General features: G+C 41.6%; 1 protein-coding gene across 2 annotated transcripts; it reads right to left on the reverse strand.

Annotated features, from left to right (window-relative positions):
* Positions 1-3447: 3447 nt before the first annotated feature.
* Positions 3448-24572, reverse strand: LOC140999989 (sodium- and chloride-dependent taurine transporter-like). Of its 2 annotated transcripts, none has more exons than XM_073470595.1 (14): positions 24435-24572; positions 18801-19030; positions 18573-18707; positions 15618-15852; positions 15014-15146; positions 14226-14360; positions 12221-12324; positions 11953-12077; positions 9969-10081; positions 8764-8901; positions 8236-8338; positions 6353-6453; positions 6044-6214; positions 3448-5243 (listed from the first exon to the last, which is right to left on the reverse strand). In XM_073470595.1, the coding sequence occupies exons 2-14, from the start codon at positions 19027-19029 to the stop codon at positions 5088-5090; spliced, it is 1878 nt and encodes a 625-aa protein (XP_073326696.1). In that variant the 5' UTR covers position 19030; positions 24435-24572; the 3' UTR covers positions 3448-5087. The 2 variants fall into 2 exon arrangements, with proteins under 2 accessions (XP_073326696.1, XP_073326695.1); XM_073470594.1 differs by lacking the exon at positions 24435-24572 and adding an exon at positions 20856-20957.
* Between the last annotated feature and the right edge of the window lie 1416 nt (positions 24573-25988).

Here is a 25988-nt window from a genome sequence, read left to right on the forward strand (position 1 = left end):
TCTGGTTTCCAAACAGTGTGTTTAATTGTGTGTATAATTTAGCTCCCATCATCATCATGCACACTGACCCGAAAGTCTGGGAACAAACAGATTTTATGTAGGTCAGTTGGTCAACCGCTTTGATCCGGACTGAAATATCCCAGCAACTATTTAATGGATTGCACTGAAATTTGATTCAGACATTCATGTTTCACTTGAGCTGAATTGTCCTGACTTTGGTGATCAGCTGACTCTTCATCTAGCACCATCATCAGACCTTTGTTTTTTTTTAATGACCAAACTTGCACAACTGGTACCCATCAACCCCAGTTGTACTTTGTGTTTAATTGGCAAATGTTTGCATGCTAACATGCTCAACCATGCTGGTACATATTGTACCTGCTTAAAGCAACAGTATGCAACTTTTTAACCTCGAAATAACAGCTTCAAAATCATGTTGATTGTACAGTGTCTTATAATAGGGTGAATGGTGTCTCTGTCTCAGCCACTCACCCACTTTCTGCACTATGTAACTTCAGTGAGAGGGTAGGCTCACAGCGTTACATACATGTTTACTTATAGCATAACATTGTTATGACGTAATGAGTTTTGTTTGTAGTTGGCACCTACATTGCATCTGACAAGTTCTTACAGACCTGCGATCTGTATTTACGACAGTGGTGTTGCACTCAGAAACTGCGGGGGCCGCCAAATCGCACAAAAAACTAATTTCTACATAATGTTGCTTTAACATCAGCATTTAAACCTTGTCATTAGGCTCGTCTCATTTCTCTATTTTGTTCCTCCTTGTCTCCTCCGTCCTCCTGACTGTGAACCAGAAATTTCAGGTTGTCCGTATTCCTAAAATGCGTCCCCAGGGCCCCAAAGATTGGCCGTCAGCCAGTGAGCGTCTATAGCCCTAGTTTTTGCAGTATGTCCAGCATTGTTGGCACTAGTTGGCTGTTGTCAGTGGATTTTCGGCTAGCTGACCAAGTAGAAGTAGTAGTAGTAGAAGTAGTAGAGAGCAAGAGAGGAGAAACAGAAAAAGGGAAAGCTTGTAGTATCCATGATTTCACCCACGTGTGGTTTCTCCTTATTCTTCACCTCCACCTCTTCGCCCGTAGCATATACATATTCTCAGTTAGAAGTGGCATTATTAGTTTGAGTGGTGTCAGAAAACGCCGCTTTATCATAACAGTGGTTTCTACATCCGTAGTCCTGGGTCTTCTGGTTTCCATTTTTGAACAGCAGATACAGACTACCGCTACCTGGTACAAGCTAGCTGGCTGTCTTTGTAGTCTTTGCGGTGGGTTCAAGTGCAGCTTTTTGGCCAAGATACTGAACAGGAGACTCAAGTCAGCCTTCGCGTCAGCTTACACGTCTCTCATTTGACTCTTCACAGGAACGTATCTGCGTGCTCAGATAACGTCATTTCACAAAGTGCTGTCCAATTTCCATGAAGCGTTTGGAGCGTTGCTTCCACCTGCACTAAGTCAATTTAGTTGATCATCCAGGTGACGCAAATGAAAATCTTTGGGGGTTCAGTGCCTCAAGGACTTAGAGAGGACAGTAGGACACCAGAGACATGCCCAAATAAGCCAGTCCCATCTTTGTGGGCCAGGGGTCAATGCAGTTACCACCTGCCGGGGGGTGTTAGATTGATGGTGGGATGGACACCCTGAAAAATTTAGGGCAGTGTCAATGCCAATAAACCGTCGCAGAGAGTGGGGAGCGGTCTGAGTCGGGGTGGTATAATGAGTATAATAGGCTCGATGGAGGACGTTCTAAAACATATAGAGCGCTATGTCAAGGTTGGAACCGAAATGACTTTTATGTATAAGATTTGCACATGTACTTACTGAAAATAGACTGGTGAAGGTAGAAAGGGGAGATCAGTTACACGATCACATTTACTGCTCCCAGTCCAAAACTACAGGAAACAATAGTCAGCAATGTTGGATTACTGGGTTAGGTCCTTTGAAATGAATTTCTCTAAACCGGACAAGAGAAGGCTGTGAGGCCGTGCACAGACCACCGAGTGCTTGTAGTTAAGTCATCTTGAAATGTAAGAGCTGACACGATGTCCAGCTTGGCGGCTTTCCTGCTGGCCTGTGTGCCTATGTAGACAAGATGAGTTGATATTGTGCTGAAATTCAGTCTCTAAATCATCTGAGCGATGCTACATCTCCTTTTAGCAAACAGATCTTTTAATGTGCAGTCATGATTATTATGATTAGCATTCAATGTTTCAGTAACAATAATACAGCCCAGGATTTACAGCGTAGTCTCGTTGTATGAATCAAGTATAATAAAATACCAACTGGTGATTAATTGTAGGTACAGTGGAAAGTACTTGATACTTACATTACAGGTTACAGTATTGCCTTTAAACAAGCTTTGAGGACTTCTGTGAGTTTGTGATGCCACATCTGTGTAGTGACCGTCGTCAGCCATGCTCCCAGCACAGCTGCGCTTGAAGAAAACACCAACAGAGCTTATGTGGAACGTGGTGGGCGGTCCTTGTTCAGGCTTGTGCGAGCTGTCCAATCAAAGTAGAGTGGGTATTCCAGAAGGGGGGCCTTAAAGAGACAGGCACTAAAACAGATTTTTCAGACAGAGGGTGAATAGAGGTGCTGCAGCAATGGACAGTATGAGGGAAGTGTGTTGTGTGAGTGTTTCAAAGCAAATAAACATTTTCTACTAGACACCCACGAAAATGAGCATAAAAGACCAAATTCACACAGCAGCAATTTTCCTCTGACGTCATGCTCAGGGTGGGAAGCTCGAATGCTGGGATTATGTTATGCTGCTGCCTTCTAAGTTGGAAGTCATATAAACGTAGGGAATCAGACAAATTGTTATCATATCACCACTTGAATTATGGCCCCATGTCCCTTAGGATTCTTTACTTTTATTGTCTTTTTAGTTGCAGATCAATCAGGAAGTGGTCAAATGACAATGATTTGTGAGATTCCCTACGTTTATAGGACCTGCAACCTGGAACACGGCAGTACAGCATTTGAGTTTCCCACCCTGAGCCTGATGTTGGAGGATGATGGCAGCTGTGTGATTACGGTCTACGTAGGACCTTTAACAGGTTAAACTCTAGCCCAATGCATTAGCCAACCAGTTAAAGTTGTTTGCATTGACTACACAGTTGGTGCTTTCCCTAAAATGACCAGTTGTTTCTCCCTTAGTCCCCAAAGTGTTTTTTTTCCACTGTACAGTTCCAGTACCAGTAGTTTTGTATTGGTACCAGTCTCATATAATGAAAATACAGTCTTTTATAGGCCATATTGTAATGTTTCATGTAACATGTCAATCATGTCATTTAATATTCATGGCAACCTAAAAATATCCAACACCATTTAATAGTAGTGAATATATAACTAAGATGTGCAGACATTTCTCCACTTTGCTTCATAGATGTTGATATTTAGAGAATAAAAGAATAATCGACACGGCAAATTCCAAAGAAAAAGATGTTTATTTGTAATCTATATAGAAATGATGCAATGTGCATCTCGAAGGGGACAACTGTGAGACAGAAATACTTTGGTACACTTGAATCTCCAAGTAGCACAAGATCTTTACAGACAAAACAGCACGTACTGTGGTGGCTTCTGCACATGCTTCAGGAAAACAATTCCTTCAGATTCTGTATTTAACTGTGCGAGTTGTTGCATTATTGGACATTACATTTATTTTGAATTTGATGGAGCAGAGAATGCCATTGCTTCAATGAATATTGCACACTGAAAAATGTAATCCAGGCTCACAATGTAACCGATATTTAGAAAACAAATTGCTGAGTTTTCAGTAAAATTAATTAAATCAGTGTTGGTGTTCATATGATGTACAGTATAAAATTGTTACAAAAAGGCATATGTGATTTACAAACAATTCAAATTCTACAATACAAATGCCTAAACCGAACATTAGAAACTAGAATCCAGTGGTAGTTCTGCAGCGCACGTCTGCAAACGAAATGAGCACGATGGAGAGGGCTGGTAATTTGTTTAGAAAAATGTTATGTTTTTACTTTTTAACTGACGTTCTAACAGATCCTGTGAATAATTATGAATCAGAATGTTTGATGTCAGATTTCTAGTCTATTTTTGTCATTGTCTTAGCAAGGAGACAACTAGATACTGTATATCAAAGTTTACAATATCAAAAAGTTAGAAGCTAAAAATATTTCCTCCTGAAATGTGTTGCAAATGTAACTGCAATACCTCGCAACAATAAAAACAAATACTACAATAAAGGTGAGACGACATATAAAGTGCAAAGAGAGGTTTCCATAAATGCACTGGGACTGACTGTAGTAGTCACACAGGCAGTGTACAAATACTCAAAAAATGCCACTTCCCTTTTCTCCTCACTTCCTCCTTCTCTTTTTATGATTTTGTCTTAATTGTTTTTCAGGATGGATCTTCTTATGAATGCATTTCTCACAGTATTTGGCCAAGGCCTTGTTCAACTTGTAACTTAAAAGGACGTCAAGCAAGATAAACTCTATACACTGCATATTGCCACTTAACGTGTTACGGATATGTACTCTGATAGATGTGGGTGGCTTGTGGTACATTCATTTTCACTGCAGGGATGAAGAAGAACAACAACGAGAGATGTAACATTAGATGTTAGCTCGGGGCAACGAGGCTGCCACAATCATGGTGAGGGTGTTTAGACGTTTTTCTACTTTTTACGCGGTTAATTGCTCGATTAGTTTACTGATTTACGTATTTAAGTGAGAATTTTATCTTTTCTTCTAATACACCAAAACAATTCCTCATCTCTCCGGAATCAACAGAAAGGTAGTAAACATTGAACATGTTCTATCTCAAATACTGCCTAAACTGAGATCAGTGCCAACTACAGCGACAACAATTGTAACATCAACAATATTGATATAGTAAAAAATAAAAAAAAAATTACAAGAGAAAAAAAATTACAACAATAATATATAACTCTCTTCATAGAAATCAAACCAGAGTATCTCTAACGTGAATATATTGGACAATGTAAACCTACTATTATCAATGTTAGCAAATATGATAATAACACAGAAAGCACATCAATCTTATTCCTCTCACAGAGAGCGCTCACATCATTGTTTCTACAATGGTGTGGGTGGGCTTCATCAAGCCATTGTTCCCGTTTGGGTCCAGGGGCTGTGTCAGCTCGCTGCCCTTCAAGCTGTACTCTTTCGGGCGAGAGCTCACGCCTGACTTCGCCGGGGCTGCCACAGCTTTGATCCTCTGAGGGAAGGAAATGAGAGATTAGATTAATAAACATCAGAAACTGGAGCAGTTTAAGGCTCAATATTTGGGTGTTTGCTTTTTTGCCAAGAGTGAGATGACAAGATTGATGACACCGTTATGTCTGTATGCTGAATATGAAGCGACAGCCGGCAGCACATCAGCTTAAAGTCAGCGTGGTTGCGTGACGACCTCAAGGTAACGACAAGGGGAGACTTTAATGGACTGCGAGGGTCATGTGACCCTATTGCTAGCAGCTGTGAGCTGTTGCAGCATTATCTATCTGACCACGCTGACAGTGGGTTTGATGATGATGCTTATGGTGGTATTCTGCTACAGCACTAGCAGACAAGCTAGTGATGCTATGGAAAACTAGCCTACTCACAGTCGCTCCTGTGAATCTCAGTTTTACACTGATTTTGGTACAGATTAAACAAATGAAACACAATGTCTGACAGGCCGACTTTCGCCTCCTCGCCAGTGCTATTTGCAAGAAGATATCTTTCCTATCATGCTGGCGCAGAACATACAAGTTAGGTGGCTGATGGCCAAGACAGACAACAGACATCTTTCTGTGTCAGTGGTTATTTGATGTCGGTTTGGTTTGTCTGGGCCCTGAAGGTGCTGGTCAGGGGATTACCTTTGGACAGAGCCAGGCTAGCTGTTTCCTTAGTCCTGATGCTAAGCTAAGCTAACCATGTCCTGGTTCTAGCTCCATATTTAAAGTACAGAATATAAAAGTGATATCGATCCTTTAATCTATGGTCTTGGCAAAAAAAAAAAGGGTTGAGTCATCTCACCTCGATCAGGGGTCCCTCAGACTGTAAGATCTTGATGACCATCACCATGGGGATGCAGATCATGGAGGACAGGGCCAAACACCAGCCCAGACCAATTGCCCAGTCAGGGTACTCGTACACCTTGTTATAGGTCAAGGGCTTGTACTTCACCAGGGAGAAGACAAAGCAGCCCTGAAAAACAAACACATGCTTCATTTAGTGCGTGCAAGTTGTAGGCCTCTACGTGACCTTGAAAGAATCAACACATCACATGTTCATGACTCCAGTACAATAAAGTGACACTCCTCAAGGCTGCCAATGATCTCTCACCATGCAGAGGACAGGAGTGATTATGGTCCAGCTCCATTTCATCCATGGGTTTGGTCTGTAGCCAATCATATCCTCAACTCCGTCGTAGAAATTATCAACTCCTGTCAAACACAAATAAAAGAATAACGTGAGTTCTAACAAATGTTTGGGCAAAGTTTGAACACACATATCTACTACTCTCGTGTTGTTGTGTTATCGTAGAACGACCTTCATATCTACCATCAGAAATTAGCATATTTATGGGCCCTTATCTCTGTTGTCTGCAGCATAGACTTCCACTAGGTCATGTGTATGTAGTATAAACACTCTTTGCTTTGTCAGTTATTAGCACGCTCACTAGGTCATCACTTATCTTTCCTCAGTGCTGATTGTAGTGAACTAGGCCCGTGTGTTTTATTGCATTATTTATTGTGCATGGTGTTCTCATATTGTTGTCCTTTGTGCAGGTCAACAATGCGTGGCATTAATCAGCTTTTGGTTTCTTTTTCAAATCTGGCGAGGGACTACAGATGGAAATCAGCCTGCTAGTCTTACTGTGGAAGATTTACATTTGCTCTGTTTTCAGTTGATTAATTAGAATTAGATGATTCATTCTAAATAAACACATCAGCTACGCTAGCTAGCAGCAAATGTCACATTGATCAATATTTCTGTACATCTATTTTTTTAACTACAGTCCTGTACAAGATGTTCTGAGACCAAACATCTCAGCTTATGACCGTTTACAGCCAAGCAATGCATACTTGTTACACCTTGTCATAGGCTGTATATGTCTATGGGCAGTGAACAACCAAAGAGTGAAGTTCCCTCCTGTTCATATTATTTAATAGTTTTTACAGTCCTGAAGAGGTAAAGCATGTAGAAACAACTGGTCGAGGACAAAAGAAATCTACATTTTCAACCCAGAATAAACTTTTGGTGCAGATCTGAATAAAGGAACGGATGCAGGAATTGTTTTTGTCTTTTTTTTACATTGTGAGAGAGCATTTTTTCTACATTTTTGTTAATTTCTCAGCTGTATTTAGGTGGCTGGTATCTATGACGGAGGACAAAATGTGGTGATCTTAAATTAAGATTGGTTTCCAATTTAGAGTGATACAGGGCTCAATACAGGGTTTGGTATTGGATTTGGCTTGATTGAATTAAAGGGGACTGTTGGGCCTCGGTAGAGGAATGATTAAGGGACTGTTGTTAAAAGGACAATATTTGTGTCTTAACTGAGTAGATTTAAGTTAGAAACTGTGTTGGAAAATATTTCAAGTTAACTTAGAGGAAATCATTTGTGTTAACTGTAACAGATCTTTATTTTTGTTATCAAGGAAATGTTTTATGTTTAGTTTGAGAGAATATTTAAGGTTAAACTGGATGGACAATTTACTGAACTTGTCATTTAAACCTGCTTTAATCACCTGGATCGACACATTGAAGGACTGTACAGGTTTGAGAAGTAATTCCTGCCGTGGTTTTATTATTCTGAACCCCTTAATCTGAATCTTGGAGAGATATTTGTGGAAATATACTTCCTGTTTTACAGCCACAACTAAATACATGATTTATTGCAATTAAACAAATCAGTAATGTGGAAGATGCAGCACTGCTTTCATTCATTAGGCTAAATGCTTTTCCTTCATTAATAATAGTAGGATATACTGTAATCTGGTGGGAGGCAACCCTGTGGAGCCAATCACAATTTAACGCGGGACCAACACCTTCCCCCATCCCCCTCACCACGCCCCTGCATGCAGTTAAACATATTTACTACTGATGTGGAAAGAACCACAAGGACACCTTTGTTTACCCCCAAAGAGATCATTTGTGCTTCAGGATCATTACTTTGACAAACGACACACACTACAAATCGCATAGAGTCGTTTTCCACTTACCATAAACCCAGGCTACAGCAATACATTCAAAGAATGCAACCCACAAAAGGCACACACCACTGGCTGCATAGTAGTCAAAGAGTTGAAACACATACATGCCACCCTGGAAAGAGAAAAGAAGGAAAGCTGCATTAATTATCTCTCTGATGTGTGAGGAAGGAAAGAGTCACAGAGATAGACGGGGGGTATTAAAGCAGGCGTTGAAAGCAGCGCAAAAGAATGCTGGCACCCCACCAACAGAGGCAGAGTTCAACAGGTGCTGAGACGTCATTGAAGCACGGTTAACTGCTAAACGGAAAACAGCATTCCGAATTGTTCCATTCAGACACACAGGATGTGAGTGGTGAAGGTGGTGGGAGGCCATATTTGGTAGCATGTTTGCTTAACAATGCCGCAACCAACGGGGTAGAGTGGAAAGTCTGTGGCACTATCTCTGCTGTCGATCAGACGACACGGAGTCTCTCTTCCTTTTCTAAACAGGATAAGCAGTGGATGTAAGAGCGCAGAAGAGACTGTCGTTGAACTTACTTTCGTTACCATGGCGAGTCCCAGAAGATAGCTCATGAAACACATTATGGCTATAAAGATCTCTCGCCGGTAACCCTTCCTGAGGACGTCAGGATATAGATCCACAATGGAGGTGATCTGTCCTTCCACTTCAACGAACTGTGGGGGGGACAAAAGCAACTGTTAAGCTCTCATGAGGAGAAAAAAAAATCAATGTCTCTTTCTGTGTGCATGTAGCTCTTGTTTTGCCTCTACAAACCAGTGATTAGAGAATGAGAGCGGTCTTTGTTGGCCAGTAATGAGAATTTAAACAGGGCCGCTCTCTGCAACACTGGTTTGTTGCTACCAAGACACAAGAGAAACAAAACAACAGTGAATCACTGTCTCCGTCTCCCTGTCTCTGTCTCCGGATTGCCTCATAAGAAGCATAATGTCATGACAAACTTATTAAATTGTTCCTATCTATCTTTATGCACTGAGAACATGCCTCTGTGTTGCATGAAGAACCAAACAATAAACCCCTTACATAACAGTGGCATGTATGCGTGAGGGATGTTAACAATATATAGCATTCATAACCGCAAATCTGCATGAAATTTATGGTCAAAAATGCACCCACACACACACACACATACACGCTGTCACCATTTCTCTCATGCATTTACACGTGCTCAAATTTAGAGCATCGGCCTGATCTTGCAGTTGGCTGAGAGGAGTAGCCGGCCATGTGCAGGACTGAGTTAGCACAGGAGTAGAATTACCCTTGGAGGCAGGAAATGTGATACAGCCCGTGTAGAAACGTTTTGTCTGCTTAGATTATCTTCTCTTAATCAAAGATCTGCCTCCCATCGACGCTAGATGGCTCACATGCAAGCTATTGTAATGACTCCTGCTAACTAAATGTTTGGCAAAGGTCCAGTAACTTCGAAAAAACTTGATTTGCAGTGTTCGAGGGTTTTAAAGGGCTGTAATCCTCACACAGCACGGTCGAGAGTGTAGTAAAATGCCTTTGTGGGAGCAGGCTGCTTTTCCTGTCCGTCAGTTATCCGATACCTTGGAGACGTTAGATGTGTCATAGAGACACCAAATGTGTTTTACACATTGGGGCTGGCAGAGAGCAAACAACCCAGTGGAGCCGGCGAGTGTTTGTGTGAAATTAACGCGCAGTACACCAACTAACTATTCTGCTCATAGCTTGACACCACAGTCACTGTGAAAATACCGACCTGGCTGTCGAGGCCCAGAAGCAGCAGCATGATAAAGAAGAGGATGGCCCAGAGGGTTGGCATAGGCATCATGGACACAGCTTTGGGGTAGGCGATAAAGGCCAAGCCGGGACCTGGAAGGAGAACATAAAGGGGACGGGGAGAAGGGGCGGAGAAGGGAATTAACATTTCTATCTAATTTCAGCTTGGACGACATGAGGGAAGTGGAAAAACAATGTAAAGGTTGAGCTAGAGAGGCTGACGCAGCCAATAATCTACAGGAAGCGTGATCCAATATGGCCAACAATGCAAAGACACTGGATAAATTGAAATGGACTGAGTGATGATTCATTGTTGGCCCTATGTGTTGAGTGTGCTCAAGTGTCCTGTTTATGTTTACTTGCAGGACAAATATCAACACCATATTCAACTGTGCATATTCACACTATATATATTACATAACGTCCTACTGTTTATACTGTATAAACAAAGCCAAAGCATTCTGCTGCACTGTAAAATCTAACAGTTAGTTAACTTAACCAGTTACCTCAAAATTACCAAATAAAGTAGACTAATAATAATAATATATATAATAATTTTAAGTAAGGTCAACTCTAACATTTACAGTTTGCAAATATTGTTTATCATACGCTGTAAATTTGAAAAGTTGACTTTACTTAAATGTATTAGTTGACTTTACTTGGTAATTTTGAGGTAATCGGTTTCTTCAGTTTTTTAAGTAAGATCACCATGTCAGAGTTTACAGTGTAGTTACACACAGACAAATCAAAGCTGCTTTCAATTTTGTATATTGTCCGATATATATATATATACACATATATATTACATTCCATATACATTATTATGCACTTTTTTTACTGTCAGCACTTTCTTGTAAAAGGCAAAACTGCATTAACAGTTGTCCTTTTACTTACTGTGTGCAGTAACTATAACATGTAATCTAATTTAAACTGTGCAGATGAAAGAATCAATTCAACAGAATATAAGAGCATGAAATACAAAGTCAGCAATCACATGAGCATCAACTGAACAGCTGAGCAAAATACATCTCTACAAAAAAATATGCTTTACTTTGTAAATTTAGGTTTCACATATAATGGCACATCTTGTATTCACATCTTGTACATAGTTTGGTAAAACTATGAGTTTATTTTGCTAAAAACTGGCATATGTCTCCCATTTGAAATTATAGAGGATATCAGACTATCACCTCTTGCCGGTACAAAGTGGTATTATGAGACAGGACCGGTCGGGGCTAGCTGGTTAGCATGCTAACTTCAGTACAAGATGTTTTAAACTAAAATTCTTGCCATATCTTACAAATTGCTCCTTTAAAAAGATAGAAAGTTTTAATTTGAACTGAACAGAGCGAGCATGCTGAAAGAAGACGCATCTCCTTCAAAGTCCACATAGAGTGTAAAAGAAGACAGAAACAGAACCGGTGGCGTCCACCTCCACAGCTTGTTAACAGTGCTGCTGGTCAGAAATATCAGCACATACAGTAAGAGTACAGACACTACGTTGCCAATCTTCTTACCAATGTCCCCTGGTCAAAAAGAAATCAAAGCTATTAAATGACATGAGCTGGTTCAATGCGGGACATGAAGAGACCTGAGGCCACTGTACACCTGTAATAATGATATGCTCTAATAATAATGCTCTTAAACACCGCAGTTCATTGTGTAGCTTACACACACAGCACTTGGCCAAAGCAATGTCCTCAGAAAAGGTGGAACATGTTTCAGACTGAAGTAACAATTCTGTTTCTTTGAGGCTTTTATTCAAGGAGTGTGGAATTGCCGATACCTCTACATTTCAGCATCATCGTTTCCGAGACTTTAATAAAACACTTGAATTACTTTTTCCGCTCATTTAAAATTTGCGGTTGCTTGATTTACTCTTTTCATAAGTCTCCAATTGTCCATTTTTTTTGTTTGGCAGCAGCACCCACCATCACTGCTGCCATCACCTTGGACCCTCGTACCTGACTCTGCCACATCGGCAATGTCCACCCCTTGTTCTTGTGCCATGAAGCCCAGGACGGAAAATATTGCGAAGCCAGACACAAAACTGGTACCGCTGTTGAGGCCTCCCAGCAGCAAACAGTCCCTATGTCACACATATGTCATGGAGGTTGTTAATGCACACAGGCGGAACCGAAGTTCCCATTTTCTTTTCACGCAACTGTCTCTGACACGAGTTGCGGTCACTACTACAGTCCCACTTCCCCCCCCGGCGGAAACACAGCTCACCTGTAGCAGTTGTATTTGTATTTGTTGTAGCTCCCCAGTGACGTCATGGCGCCCAGGCAAATGGCGTAGGAGAAGAAAATCTGGGTTCCTGCATCAATCCACACCTGAGGAGAGAGAGGAGGAGGTTCTCTGATTCTCAATAAACTCAGTTTTATCATGCGCTTCTTACTGTCACCTAATCTAAAGTACACATGATTGGTCTCAAATTTAAACGCACAGTATGAGATTTCTGCCGCTCGCGGTCTCTAAAATCAAAGCAATGAAAAGTAGTTTCATGATGTAATGAAGGAGCTTGCATCATAGGAGTTGCTGTCTTCATTGTTAAACAACCATTGTTGATAAAAATCAAGTTATCTTAAGTCAAGTTCACAGACTACCTTCCCCTCACTCTCTGACATATCATCCAATGTTTCCCTGGAAGTCATAGCAACAGAGACCAAATAAAACATGGCGCTACTTGAATAAAATCACCTGTTGGAAAATTTGGAATGATCCAAGTACACAACTCCAAATGTATGACATAGGTGAAGTCGATTTTAGATATTTTAATGATGAAATGTTAAATATTATACATTTAAGTTGATAGCATTAACTTGTTTGTAAACAGTTGGCTATTTGAATTTCCAAAATATGTGGAGAAACATTAGCTTTCAATTGGAGTTTGTGTTTCTGAATACCTGATTCGATCTAGCTCAGTTTTGGTCACCACCAACTCCTGACGGGGATATCTTTAGCTCTTAAGATGCTAAATGCTGACCTATGTTTACCAGCTAGTCCCTAACTGTGTGTGTGTGCTGAGATTTTTCACTGAAAAGGGCTGAAAACAACACTGATAAGAGCAGAACGTTAAAGTTGCAGCTGTAAAATCAAATGAATGAGTTTAAAGATGCTACAAAGCTCAGTAGAGCTAAGAGGAACTGATAATTACCTGTGTGTACATCACCACAAGCGACCACTTTTACACAAAAGGTAATAACTTGATTCATTGCTCATATAAAAATATTGCAACCACTAATTAAATAGAGCAACAGTCACCACAATTTCCACATTAGCAAAGCTCCTACATATACTCCACAGTGTGGACGGAGTGTAATGGTGAAATGTCATCTGAAACCTAATGAACATCATGTACTCTGATGCAGAGTTAAATCTCAGTAATTTTCCAAACTTCAGCGTTTGCACGTCAGTCGAGACATGTCTGCTTGGTTTCGATGTCGGTCTAATTGCTCATGAGAAATGATGTAATTGAGTTACACAACAAGAAGAGAGGGAAAAATATCTTTAGCATGTAAAACTTGATCTACACTTACACTTCAGGGAGTTAGCGAGAGATATAGGAGAAGATTGATCAGTCTTAATAATGAAGCCACAGCAGCTGGTTAGCTTAGCTTAGCATGAAGAGTGAAGAGAGGATGGAACAGCGGGCCTGGGTCTGTCCAAAGGGTAACACAATCCACCTTCCAGCACAGCTGTAGATTTTGTTACTGTTGGACAGAGCCTAGCTGGTTGTTTCCAATTTTCATGCTAAACTAACCAGCTGCTGTTCGTTAGCTATTCAGCTAAGCGAATCGGCCAACAAGAAGCGAAACGGGGAAAAGGCTAAAGTCCCTTGGGTAGTATCAGAGATGCCAGTGCCATTGTCAACTTTTTATCATACATATTCTTAATCAAACACGGCTATATTAGCAAGAGTGGTGTGAAAATGCTGCTTTATCATAACCGATCAGTTTCCCTTTTTGAACGACGAATACAAACTACTGCCACCTCATGGTATGGAGCGTTATATCCTCTCATGCAGGCACAGAACATGAAAGATAGCTGGCTGTCAGCTGTAGTCGTTGTGGTATTGCAAGTGCAGCTTTTTGGCCGAGACAGAGGCGACACAACAGCTGGCTTTCGCTGCTGCCAATTCTTCAGTTCTGTCGGTTTTGGTGTATTTGGGCCCTAAAACGTCAAACTATTCCTTTAATATGTGGAGAATGAAGAAGAGAGAAGAAGATCCTACCTCTGGATCTTGCAGGCGGGTCAGATTGGGGTAAAGGTAAAATTTGATCCCTTCAGATGCCCCGGGCAGAGTCACTCCTCGCACCAACAGCACAATCAGCATCACAAATGGGAACGTTGCTGTTATGTACACCACCTAAACAGAAAAAGGAATTATTTGCCAAAACACTGAACAACAGTTTTCAACTTGTGACTCATCATCCTCATGGGATACACACTACTTCCTTTTTAGGTTCCCTTTTCTTTCTAACTGGAGGACAAAAGAAATATTGTTCGCCCCTCTTCCTCAAGTATTTTTACAGAGAAAAAGAAGAAAAGGCCCGTGAACAGTGATGCATGCTGCCTTCAGACTTCATGGTGAGGTTTTGGGATGGAGTACATGTCCAACTGAGCATGAAGCACACCGCGTAAAGGCGTCTCATTTTCGATCCTGTGATCATCATTTAGTCAGTGAACCTTCCATTGCAAATGGTTCTTAATAGAGTTAATAATTTAATAGAAACACAGAGTTCCTCCTGTTGGCTCTGGCCCAGTTTCTGTCCCGTTAACAGAAACAGAAAGAGGACTAAGGAGGGGCAGTCAACTGTTCACAGCCGACAGTGAGTCTGGCCAACAAGTAACTTCCAGGACAGCAGAGGCTTGTGTCTTTAAATCAACCAAATTAACTGCCTTCCAAGCATGTGGGTTTTCTCTGAGCAACAGTGTTTTGTCACTGACAAGAAGTAAAGGCCAAACAGCATCCAGGCAACACAATAACTAGAGGATGTGTGTCTACGCCTCGGCACTCACTTTCCCAGTGGACTTGACTCCCTTCCAGATGCAGAAGAAGCAGATAACCCACACTGCTAGGAGACACAGGGCCAGGTCCCACTTCAGGGGCCCGATGTCCTCGATCCCAGTGGAGATGCTCAGGACGTTGCGTCTGCAGAGGATACACAGGCACAGGAGAGGTTAACGGCAGTTGAAACAGAAGAACTTATCTTGTTCATTTTTCAAACACGCCCGAGGAAATTAGTCATATGACATCTCTAGATTATGACCTTGTCAAAATGAAACTAAAAGTGGAAATCTAACAAACCCATGACTTAGCCGGGTGACTCTGAGGGTGAGAAGACTGTGAAAAAGCTTTGAAGCTGGAGCCTTTAAGTGTCTAATGCTGCATAAACACTCCCGAGTTTGTTGTGATGGATTGTCATCAAATTCAAACATGTAGCACACCAAAAGGGCATGAAAAAAAGAGTGTTTTCCACTTGATATTTCAGTCTCAAGTCAAACTTTGAGGAGATGCAGTGAACATTAAAAGGTGTACAAAAAAAGTTCATAGAGAACTAAAACCAAACTGTGCCTTGTGTAGGAAATGTGTTAGTTAGGCATGCTGACAGCGACTACTTACTCCCAGAACTCAGTGACAGGGGAGGTGAAGTTGGTAATGTTGGCTGCCAGCCACAGGGTCTTGTTCTTGCGGACTGTGTCCTCCACACAGTACTCTGTGTTCCAGGGCTGCTTGCATTTTGCCCAGGGGAGTTCTGGCTGAAAGCATTGAAACAGGTAGTAGAGTCCCCAGGCCAAGATCACGATGTAGTAGATGTTCAGTAGAGATACGATCACAACAGAGGCATAGCCGATACCTGGAGAGGAGAAGGAAAGAAAGCAGATTTTAACATTAGCTCAAGATATTGCCCAAGACAGCGTTATGATTTAGATTTTCTTCACATCTGCAAAAGTTGCCTATTTACACATCCAGCAGAAAGAGAGTGCAGTTTGTGATAAATATTCACTCTCTCTTTTAGCTCCATTTTGGTCTCCACCAGCTCCTGAGAGAATTATTCGCGAGAAATATTGGCTAAATGTGGGCAATAGGGCTCAGCTCAACCAGCTTTAACCACCTGAGAGTGAACACAGCTGGACACCAAACTGGGACTGAACACAGCCTCCAAGACCGACTGAAGTCAGTTTATCAACAGGGGATTTAGTATGGAGGCGATTTACAGCAACTCCAGTCAGGTCTATGACTTTTCACATCCTACTTGGTGAACTGAGGATTTATTTAGACCAAACCAGAGGTGATGGTTGAAAAACAAACCAAAACTATTTTGCTGAGTTTTATTTAGTTTATGTCGAGTTTGAATGAAGTGTGTTTTACAATAAGTTAATGTGGCAGTTAAGCTTGTCTTAGTTCGGTAAAAGAGAGAAACTATTTTTCTGTTTAGTAATTTCATTTTTGGACATTTTGTGAGTTTATTTTGTTCATCTGTTACACTAAAAGCTGGCATACTGTATATCTCCCAGCTAAAACTAAGGGTGTTTATCAGACTCTTGCTGGTACAAAGTGGCATTAGGTAAGCACACTAACTGCAGCAGATGTGGTGTTGTTTCTTCAAACTCTGTTGATAATGTTAGCTGATTTTTTAAATGTTTTAACTTAAATTGTGGCCATTTCTTACAAATTGCTCACTTTGACCACACCCGGCCACACCCCTAATGGATGCTGGGTGTAAAACGAGCAGGCTATCGCACATAAAGAACAACTGACTCTTTATAAACTCAAAGAGTGGAAAACTTCCCAGGCTGGACTCTGCTATCTACTGTTATAATGTCCTTAGTGTTTTTATGCTATTTTTAGATGACTTTGCCATGACCCCGTGCACAGAAATCCCCGGTACTCTTCCACTGCTCCAGAGTATTTTTAAACTGATCATCTCTGTTGCTCCCCACCTCCTCGTCCCCACATACCAACTGAAACTGATAGACAAGTCAATGCTGTGACAGGTGTGAGTGTACTGGACTGTGTGCCGGTGTGCACGGCGAGAAAAGTCATGAATTCTTCTTGTGATAAAAAAACATGTGAAGACGGGGGAGGGGGACAATGTGAGGATTTGTGATTGGCCAGTTTTGCGGCCACTTGTGGACTTTCTCTGCTGTGCCAGACGCTGCAGCAGATGGACAGACAGCAGCCTCAGCGCTGCCGCGAATAGCGGAGACCATCAGCAGCTGCTAGAGATCCGGTGCCACAGAGTTTCCTCTCTTTTCATGTCAAGTTCTGCGTGTGAACATGAGTAAGGGTGTGACGGCAGCTGCTGCGGGTGCTGGGCCCCTGTGCTTGTCTACAGCTGTCACTCAAAGGTAAGAGGGGGGCTACACCTAAGAGCTAAGAGTGTTTGAGAGTATCGGTAGCTCATGGTGATCTCAGGTCAGGAGAACCGGACCCTGATGACGCCATCACAGAGAGACATTCAGGATTTTTAATTTCCTGTAAGCGCAAGTGGATCCAAACTGCAGCTCCACGTCAACAAAAATGATCTTCTCATGAGACTGTTCCCATCGCTAGGCAACTTGGTGGGTCTGTTTCCATGGTAACCAAGGACTCATCAATCCATTACATGCACCAAATATGCAATTTAAGGGTGAATTGTGTGTATACATGTGTACGTGCCTACTTAAATCTGGAATTAAAGTACACTATTAGGATTCTTCCTCCATGATACTAGGACAACAGGATATGGTCAAAAAAATCATATTGCAGTTATTTTGACAGATGTTGCGATTGCAATATGATTCAAGATAAGTGTGAAAGATTATTTTTGCATCAGGATTGTCATTTTCACTGAAAAAACTGTCAAAGGTGCAATATGTAGTTTTAGTTGAAAACATTCAAATTACCCAAAATTATCAACAGCATGTAAAGAAATTACAGTTTTGACATTGTGACGTCTGTGTGTTGTGTTGCAGAGTTATCTACTGAAGTTAGCAGGCTAACCAGCTAGCCTAGGCCCATAATGTAAACACCAACACACACCCCCTAACCTGACTCCGAGTATGGACTTGCTATCTACATGACTATGTTAGCAGCAGTTAATGCTGCCCCCTATCTTACATATTGCACCCTTAAAATCATGACGATGTGACATTTGTTGGGGTTTGTACCAAATAAACATGTTTTCTTTCATTCAGACAACATGATTTGTTGGCCAGAACATCCCTCCAGCACTTTTGTACTTTGTTATTATGCCGTTTTGTCACACATTTTACTTTTATCAAAAAACTGCCACTTGTCATTGCACCTTTCTTGATTATATTTCCATTTATTGAGCAGCCTCATTCTGTACTGTGTAATGGCGTTTACACAACACAAGGCAGCCTAATGAAGTCAGACTGCTCCAATTACACCGGGATGATACTGGGCTGAAGCAGGAAGCAAATCGGGGCAGAGTACTTGTTTGGACAAATGAGGCTTTTACTCAGCATTAATTATTAAATGATTTTGTCAGGGACAGTTTGTGCCTTGATGCACAGCTTCTATTTCTGTATGTGAGCAGTGTATGTAGTGTATATGTTTACTTGGACTGACCAGTGAAGATGGGGCAGAGCTTGGCCCAGCAGGTGATCCCTCCTTCAGAGGTGTACTGGCCCAGCGCGACCTCCAGGAAGAACACGGGCAGGCCTCCCCCGAACAGGAAGATGGTGTAAGGGATGAGAAATGCACCTGGGTAATGGATACAGGGAACAGCTCAGAGTGAGACATCTGTTCATTTTTTTGGCTTCTCACACTAGCATCTGTTGTGTATCTACAGCTTACCTCCACCATTTTTATAACAAAGATATGGGAACCGCCAGACGTTTCCTAATCCGACAAAGCCACCGGCCACAGACAGGACAAAGTCGAGCTTACTAGCCCACTTCTCCCTCTGAGGAGCCTTGCCTTCGGCTTCATCCTCGGGCCTCGTGCCCGGGCTCTTCCCTGGTGAAGGTTTCAGGGTGTCCTTGTGGAAGTCCTTCAGGCATTGGAGTTTTTCTTTTTGTGCCATGCTGCGGATGGCAAGAAAAGGAAGATGGAGGGAGGGACAAAGACAAAGGGAGAGTGTGAGACAGAGGTGATCGGGATAAGACACAGATGAGAAGACACAGCGCATTAGGGAGATAATGCTGTCTCCTGATTGCGTTACAGCATGCTGTGTAACCGCTGAGGACATGATATACAGTACTATGTTGCTAATCTTGCTAATCTGATGCATGGAGGTCATTCAGACTGGAGAAATATTCGAGGAGCTGATTTGAGACAGACAACAGACGCCTCCTCTAACTGAATCAGTGCAACCGCAACGTGTAGTGAATGAAGCTGTGTAAAAATCCCACAACATCTGTTTGTTTTTTTTTTAAATTGCACACTGCAAAGTATAAAGCTCAAACTGACTTTGGCGACAACATGAGCACATTCACATCACTGTTTTTGATGTAGTTCTGTTTTCCAATTGAACTCACAGAGGGGGGTACATTGTCACCAAAGGAAAAAGGAAGGGAATGTTTTGGACTCGATACACGCCTTTGAGACCTTGCCTGACCCCTGTAGGAAACTTTTCTTTTAGCGTTCTTCTTATGCCACTGTATCAGCAACAAGTCAGTCCTCCCTGTAAGCCAAATTTAGCGGGGGAAGATATCCCACTGCATTCCCAAAGCCCTGGCTGCTCTCCGGAAGATACGACAGCTTAAGTTCACTTGAGTGTTTACACTGTAAATCGCCTTTCCAAGAAAGACAGGATTTGTTATTACTGACCGAGGGATCCTATTTCCCCGCCTGAGCCAAAGAAGAGAAAAGAAACCGTAATGAGACCGTAAAATAACTGAGTAAGACATGTCCAAGCTGAATGTGATTTACACTCCCAGCTGGCTCAAGGAACAAAAGACGGACGGTGATACGAGACAAAATACGAGATTGGTTGTAATGTGAGTGATAAAGGTTTGCTCTCCTTTTAAGAGCAACATCGAATACTTCCCCTTGAACTCAGGCAGCTTTCTGATAAAAGAACAAGTTGTACAGAAAACGTGTCAAGCCTCCAAATAAGATCCTGGGTTTTGTTCTCACTGAAAAAAGGTGTAAAACTTTTGTGACAAGTGAAATGTCTAAAAACGGACATTAAATCAAAGAAAGGAAAAACAATCATCAAAGTGAAAATAAAAACGTTTCTCTCAGGAATCTGCACTTCACTTTATCAACGCTTGAGCAACAACCACTCCATCCCCCTCCTCTGTCCCATCATTTTCTGGGATTTCTCTCTTCCTGTTATGCATGACAAGTCAACTTGAACCGCTTTTCCATTCTCAGACCTCCTTACATAACTGGATCAGTTCTTGCCCACTCTGTTTCTCATCCTGTTTCTGTCTCTCTCCTTATCCCTTTCCCCCACTTTTCCTCTGGTCGGTCTGCTCAGCGTTCGCTTTCACCTGCCCCGCGTGGTGTTAGGACGCTGTCTGCCCGCCAGATAAGTCTTAAGGCAAACTGTCCTTGGGATTTAATCCAGACAAACTTGACTCCAAATTAACAGATTAAAAAAAAAAAAAGAAAAAAAAAAAAAAAAAACTCAGAACAATGTTATTACAGCTAAAATCCAAATTGATGTTCAATTCAAGTCTGACTCTTTCTAACCAGAGATATGAATCACAAAAGTCAACAATGAAATCTATCTGCAGTTCCTCCCTCTGTTTATTTAACCTTTTGGCAAACAAATACACTCTTAGCATATCCGACAAACCGTTAAACCTCTTTTCGTTTAACTGTTTTTAACATGCAGAAAAACACACAAACGCTTAAAAGAAATCAAGTCTCCTTTCAAACAAAGAAGTTTAGCGAACTTACATTTCCTTCATGGCTGCAACTATGTATAGAGTTCCTCTCTCTCAGCTGTCACCATTCCTCTGAACTGAATGCCGTTTTGCCGACACGGGTCACAAGAAGTGGAGCTGGCTGCAGGGCCCGCCCCCTTTGGCTCAAGACAATTAAATCCAAAGTAGAGATTGGACGCGGCCGAGCTGTGACAGACAACTCAGGTACCAACGTGGGAGACTGTAAATTTCCACTTCTCACTACTCCCTGCCCACAAACATACACAGGGCCAAGTGGTGGGGGATGAGTGTGTGTCACATATGCACACACACACACACACACACACACACACACACACACACACACACACACACACACACACACACACACACACACACACACACACACACACACACACACACACACACACACACACACACTTCTTATTCATGTTGGAGACACAGAGGACAAGTCAGAGGCAAAGAAAGGCTTGGCTGGTCCAACACTGGGCCGGGGGTGGGTCTTGAATTATGATCTTGGATGAACTGAAGGCAGCATTGAGAGTTTTATTGCCTTTTATAAACTAAAATATGAAGCATTGGATTCATAACAAGCCCCTCATAACATCACTTTGCACCTATTTTTATTCAGGCTCATGCTGTGATATTTTTCTGGTATGCGATACATTTCGAATCTCTCTCCTCTGTTCTTTCATGACATGTGGTTTGTTATCTGGGAAATGTAAACGGGTACAGTATCAGCTTATAACAACGCCTAATAAGGTAGTGTGTCTCCTCTGCTCGTCCAGGGTCTGTTTGGATACCATTCACTGCTCCCAGAGCTCACAATGGCCGGACAAAGAGTGGCATGAAAAAGTCAATTAAAAGCTGATCATTTCCACCTACAGGATTTGCAGAGCTATATGGGTTGACCAGGATCAGGTGAACTTCTGCAGACACACACACACACACACACGCACACCCTTGACACCTCTTAGCTTTGCACGACGCAATAATCCATCATATTTTGGTCAGTGTCAGGCTCTGTGGACTGTGTTGGTTATGTAACCCCCTGACAGACGCTGCCTAATCTATTGTGAGAGAGACCACAGGGTTTGTGTTTTGAAGGTAGAGAGAAAGCCTGTTTCATGTGCGTCCACTCATGAAAGAGCAAAAGAGAAAACCGACTGGTGTTTGTTCATAGGGTGTAGTTAAAGTAGGCAGGGTCTGCCAAATATAAAATTACATAATGCACCTTTAATGTTGAATAAAGGCAACATCATACCGTCTGTACTGGATTTGTATTTTGCTGTATTTTGTTTTAAACTTCAAAACTACATTAAGTTGTTTTCTTGTTTTCTTGTGTCTTGTCGTGTTTATCTTGTATCCGAGGAGAATTGTGTAAAATGTGAGTGATTCGGTGTTGTGTTTTAGGAGTCTCGCATTATTTTAGGAAATCACAACGCTAGAAAGACGATCAAACAGTATTATCTCTCATTTTAGCAGCAAAACAACATTTATCTTAAGGTTATTACTTCATTTTTAGTTACAATACATTATCATTGCGAATATTTTCTTAACCACTCCTTATATTTCCAGGGGAAAACCCTTCACAGACACCTGTTGCGAGTTCCCAGTTTGGGAACTTTGGTTTTTTTTGGCAGCTGTGGCTAAAACAGGTACAGTGACCCCTCAGTTTTTATCCTGCTGAGAGAGCGGATTGGGGTTATTAAAGGACACACGTCAGTCAATCATACACTGCGTGGGGAGGAGACAGAAAAAGTAGGTTAAGTATGTGCCACTTAACACGGATATAAGCTAGTAAACGCCTTAGTTCATCAGAACTTCTTCAACAGACCGTCCTCTTAAGGGTGCGAACGCATTCATTCACTCATTCATCAGTTCAAGTCATTCATTCAGTGGGTGACTTGTGGGTGTGGAGCCTGCAGGAGACAATAAACATATTTCCCCCACAGAAACATCACGTGAGAAACCGGGGAGTGCCCGTCAAGACCTCCAAATGACGATCGAAGACAAACGAGGAACATCTTATCAGCTATGAACAGGAAACAGGATTATAAAAGGACAAACCCACATTTTTATAGCTGAGTGAAATTACGATCACGTGTAGTAATTTCACTGACGTTTGGACATGCTGACCTGTATAAGGCAGCCTTGGAGTGAGTGAACCTTGGCCTGGTTTCCTCACGATTTAAGGGTTCAAAAACGTAACTGTCTCTTGTATAATGATGGAAATTTTTCTGAAGCTCGAGACCCACGAGGGACGCAATAAACACCAATAAAAGACACATAAAATTGTCTTAAAACACTAAAACAATTCCATAAATCAATAAAAGCAGGTGTACCAACATGCATTAAAAGTTGCCCTCTGAGTATATTTGGCCAGAACTGCCAAGGTGGTTATGTTTTAACCCGTGTTGTTCGTTTGTTGGCAGGATTATACATAAAAACTGCTGAATGGATTTCCACGAAACTTGGATGGAGGATGGGTCTCGGCCCAGAATAGACCCCCATTTACTTTTACCTAGGGAATTTTTTCTTACTTTCTTTAGGATCGCGAGACAGGGCGTTTTCTGACATTATTGTTAATTTCTCAGGGAATAATGCTGCCTGGCTGGTATCTATGAATGAGTACAAAAGGGTCTTGATGGACCTATGTGCTCTACCGAGTGCCACTCTAGTTTAAAATTGATTTTTGCAGCAGGAATGAGGAGTTTTGAGAAGCTGTCTTTGCGGTCAGAGGTGCTCCGAGGAGGCCTCCTGCTGGGAGTAGCCAAGCTAAAAAAGGCATTGTTGCATACCTTGCGGTCACCAAAAGGATCCTGACCTTTGGCTTTAGACCTCTTCGTCTTGTGAACAAAGACATCAGAAGGTGCCATCTGAAAGAAGCAACCTCCTCCAGATGGGCGGGGGAGGATGATGCCAATTACAGAGAAGAGCTGCACATTACAAACTAAACTTTGTCTTGTCTGACAATCCTTGAAGAGATTCATGTCTCTTTTCTCGTCGTCGGGGTGAGATTACAAAAATTGGCAGGATAAGGTTCACCTGGAGCCCCCCCACCTCCACCTCCACCTACACACACACAGCACATGTGTTTGTGTAGCCCAGGGCGCGCCTGAACGCATCACCTCCAAAAAAAACAAACGATCAAAGAGAAACGAGGAGCAGCGACTTATCAGCTTAGAAACACAGGAAACAGGGTTCAAAGACCGTGCCCGTGGTTTTCTAACCAAAACATCATTTGCTTAAGTTATTTTCAAAGCAGGCTTTTCTTTTTTTCTTTTTTTTTTAAGGCTACGGAAATAATAAGACAGAGCATCATATGAAAGAGGAAGAGGGCAAGTGTGATGTGTTTATGTCAAAGAAACAATGGATCAACATGCTTGCCGCCCAGCATCAAAACACGGTGATAAACGACTTTCATATTCAAACAATAAATATCAATAATCCATCAATGATCTTTTAAAAAATAAAAAATAAAAAAAACAGTTTAACATCGGATATCTGCTGCACACTACTCTCTTATTTCCTCCTATTAAAAACAATATTTTCTGACGTGATTTGAGCAGAAGATGCCGGACCAGCCTACCTGTTCTCGTTTTCTCTAAGCAGCCTGTTGTTCCTTGTTCTGTCGCCTGTCGAGTGAAACAATTTAATCTATTTGTCTGTGAGAGTCATTGTTTCTACGAGCTGGTGCGCGTTTAATATCAGTTTGAGTGGAAAATCACCAGCTTCTCCATGCAACAACTTCTTAAAGCGACAGCCGCCCTCCGTCCGCCCTCCACCTGACTCTCAGTCACAGTCGATAACGACAGATATGAATCATCGCTGACTGAATCCTCTTATTGTATTTGCTCCTTGATTTACTGGCAATTGCGACGTTTTGCCAGTAACTTGCCGAAGAGCAGGCAGATCTGTTCAGTGTTAATGAAAATCAGGCTTCTGTAGGTGTTTCTGATGAAGGAGCCTCAGTGAGCTGTAACTGATGACTCTGTCAGTGGTTATGATAGAAAACTACTTTATATACACCACTCAAAATAAGGATATTTTAGTGTTTCATATCCTGATATCCTTAACTAATTTTGAGTAGTGTATCGGTTCTGGGCCAAGAATGAGAACAACAAGTTGGGTTGCCAGGTTGTGAAAAATCCCATTTACAGCTGTAGGTTTTTATACTTTGGTTATCGCGCTAAATTCACATTTTTGATTTGTAATGTAGTTAGTAGGGATGCACACACAATATGGACTTTATTGAGACGATAGAATAATCCAGAATTAGTCTCTACCTTCTTCTCGTGGCTGATACTGATAAGATAACGGGTTATTTCACATTTTTGTATACTGCTTCTTTTTCTTCTTCTTTTAAGTCGTCTTCTTCTTCTCCTTCGTGTTTATTGGTGGAGCGTACACCAACTTTCCAGATGCAAACAGCTGCCTATTGGAGTCTAAATGTTGCTCTTGTTAAGTCACTGAAAGCAATTTGGCTTCATATTATCGGCTATATTAACACCAATACCGATGAAATACATTTCACAATATCAAGCAGATAATTTATTATATATTGTGCGTCCCTGTGTTGAAATGTCTTGTCTTTTATGGAATTAAATCAAATTCTTAGCAATGATAGCATGCTAATATGCTACTCTAATTTGAATAAGGTAGCCTACACATCAGCATTTTAGCAGTCATTGTGAGCATGTTAGCATGCTGACATTAGCATGTAGCTCAAAGCTCCTCTGTGCCGAAGAGCAGTCTCACAGAGCCGCTTAAGGCTGCCGACTGCTGTTCTTAAGTAATATTTTACTATCTGAAACACATCTGAAAAGTATTTATTCAACATTCATTCAAAGTTGAATCAAAGCAGAAAAGAAAGCTGAAGCTTCCAGGTGTGTGAATCTGTCCATGCTGACATTAGCATTTAGCTCACAGACTCACAGAGCTGCTAGCATGGCTGTAGACCCTTAATCTTGTTTAAAGGTGAAGTTAGCATGCTAACAAGCCAGGCCCACGCTTCAAAACCTCTTTGTCTCAGTGTCCTGTGCTAGCGCTGTAAATACCAACACTCTAGTTATCTAATTTAGTTAATTTAATTAATTGAGCTAACAAGCTAACAGCAGCTACATGCATTAACACAATACAGTTA

Source organism: Pagrus major, chromosome 7 (genome assembly GCF_040436345.1).
Source record: "Pagrus major chromosome 7, Pma_NU_1.0".
In the NCBI taxonomy this organism is placed as follows: Eukaryota; Metazoa; Chordata; class Actinopteri; order Spariformes; family Sparidae; genus Pagrus; species Pagrus major.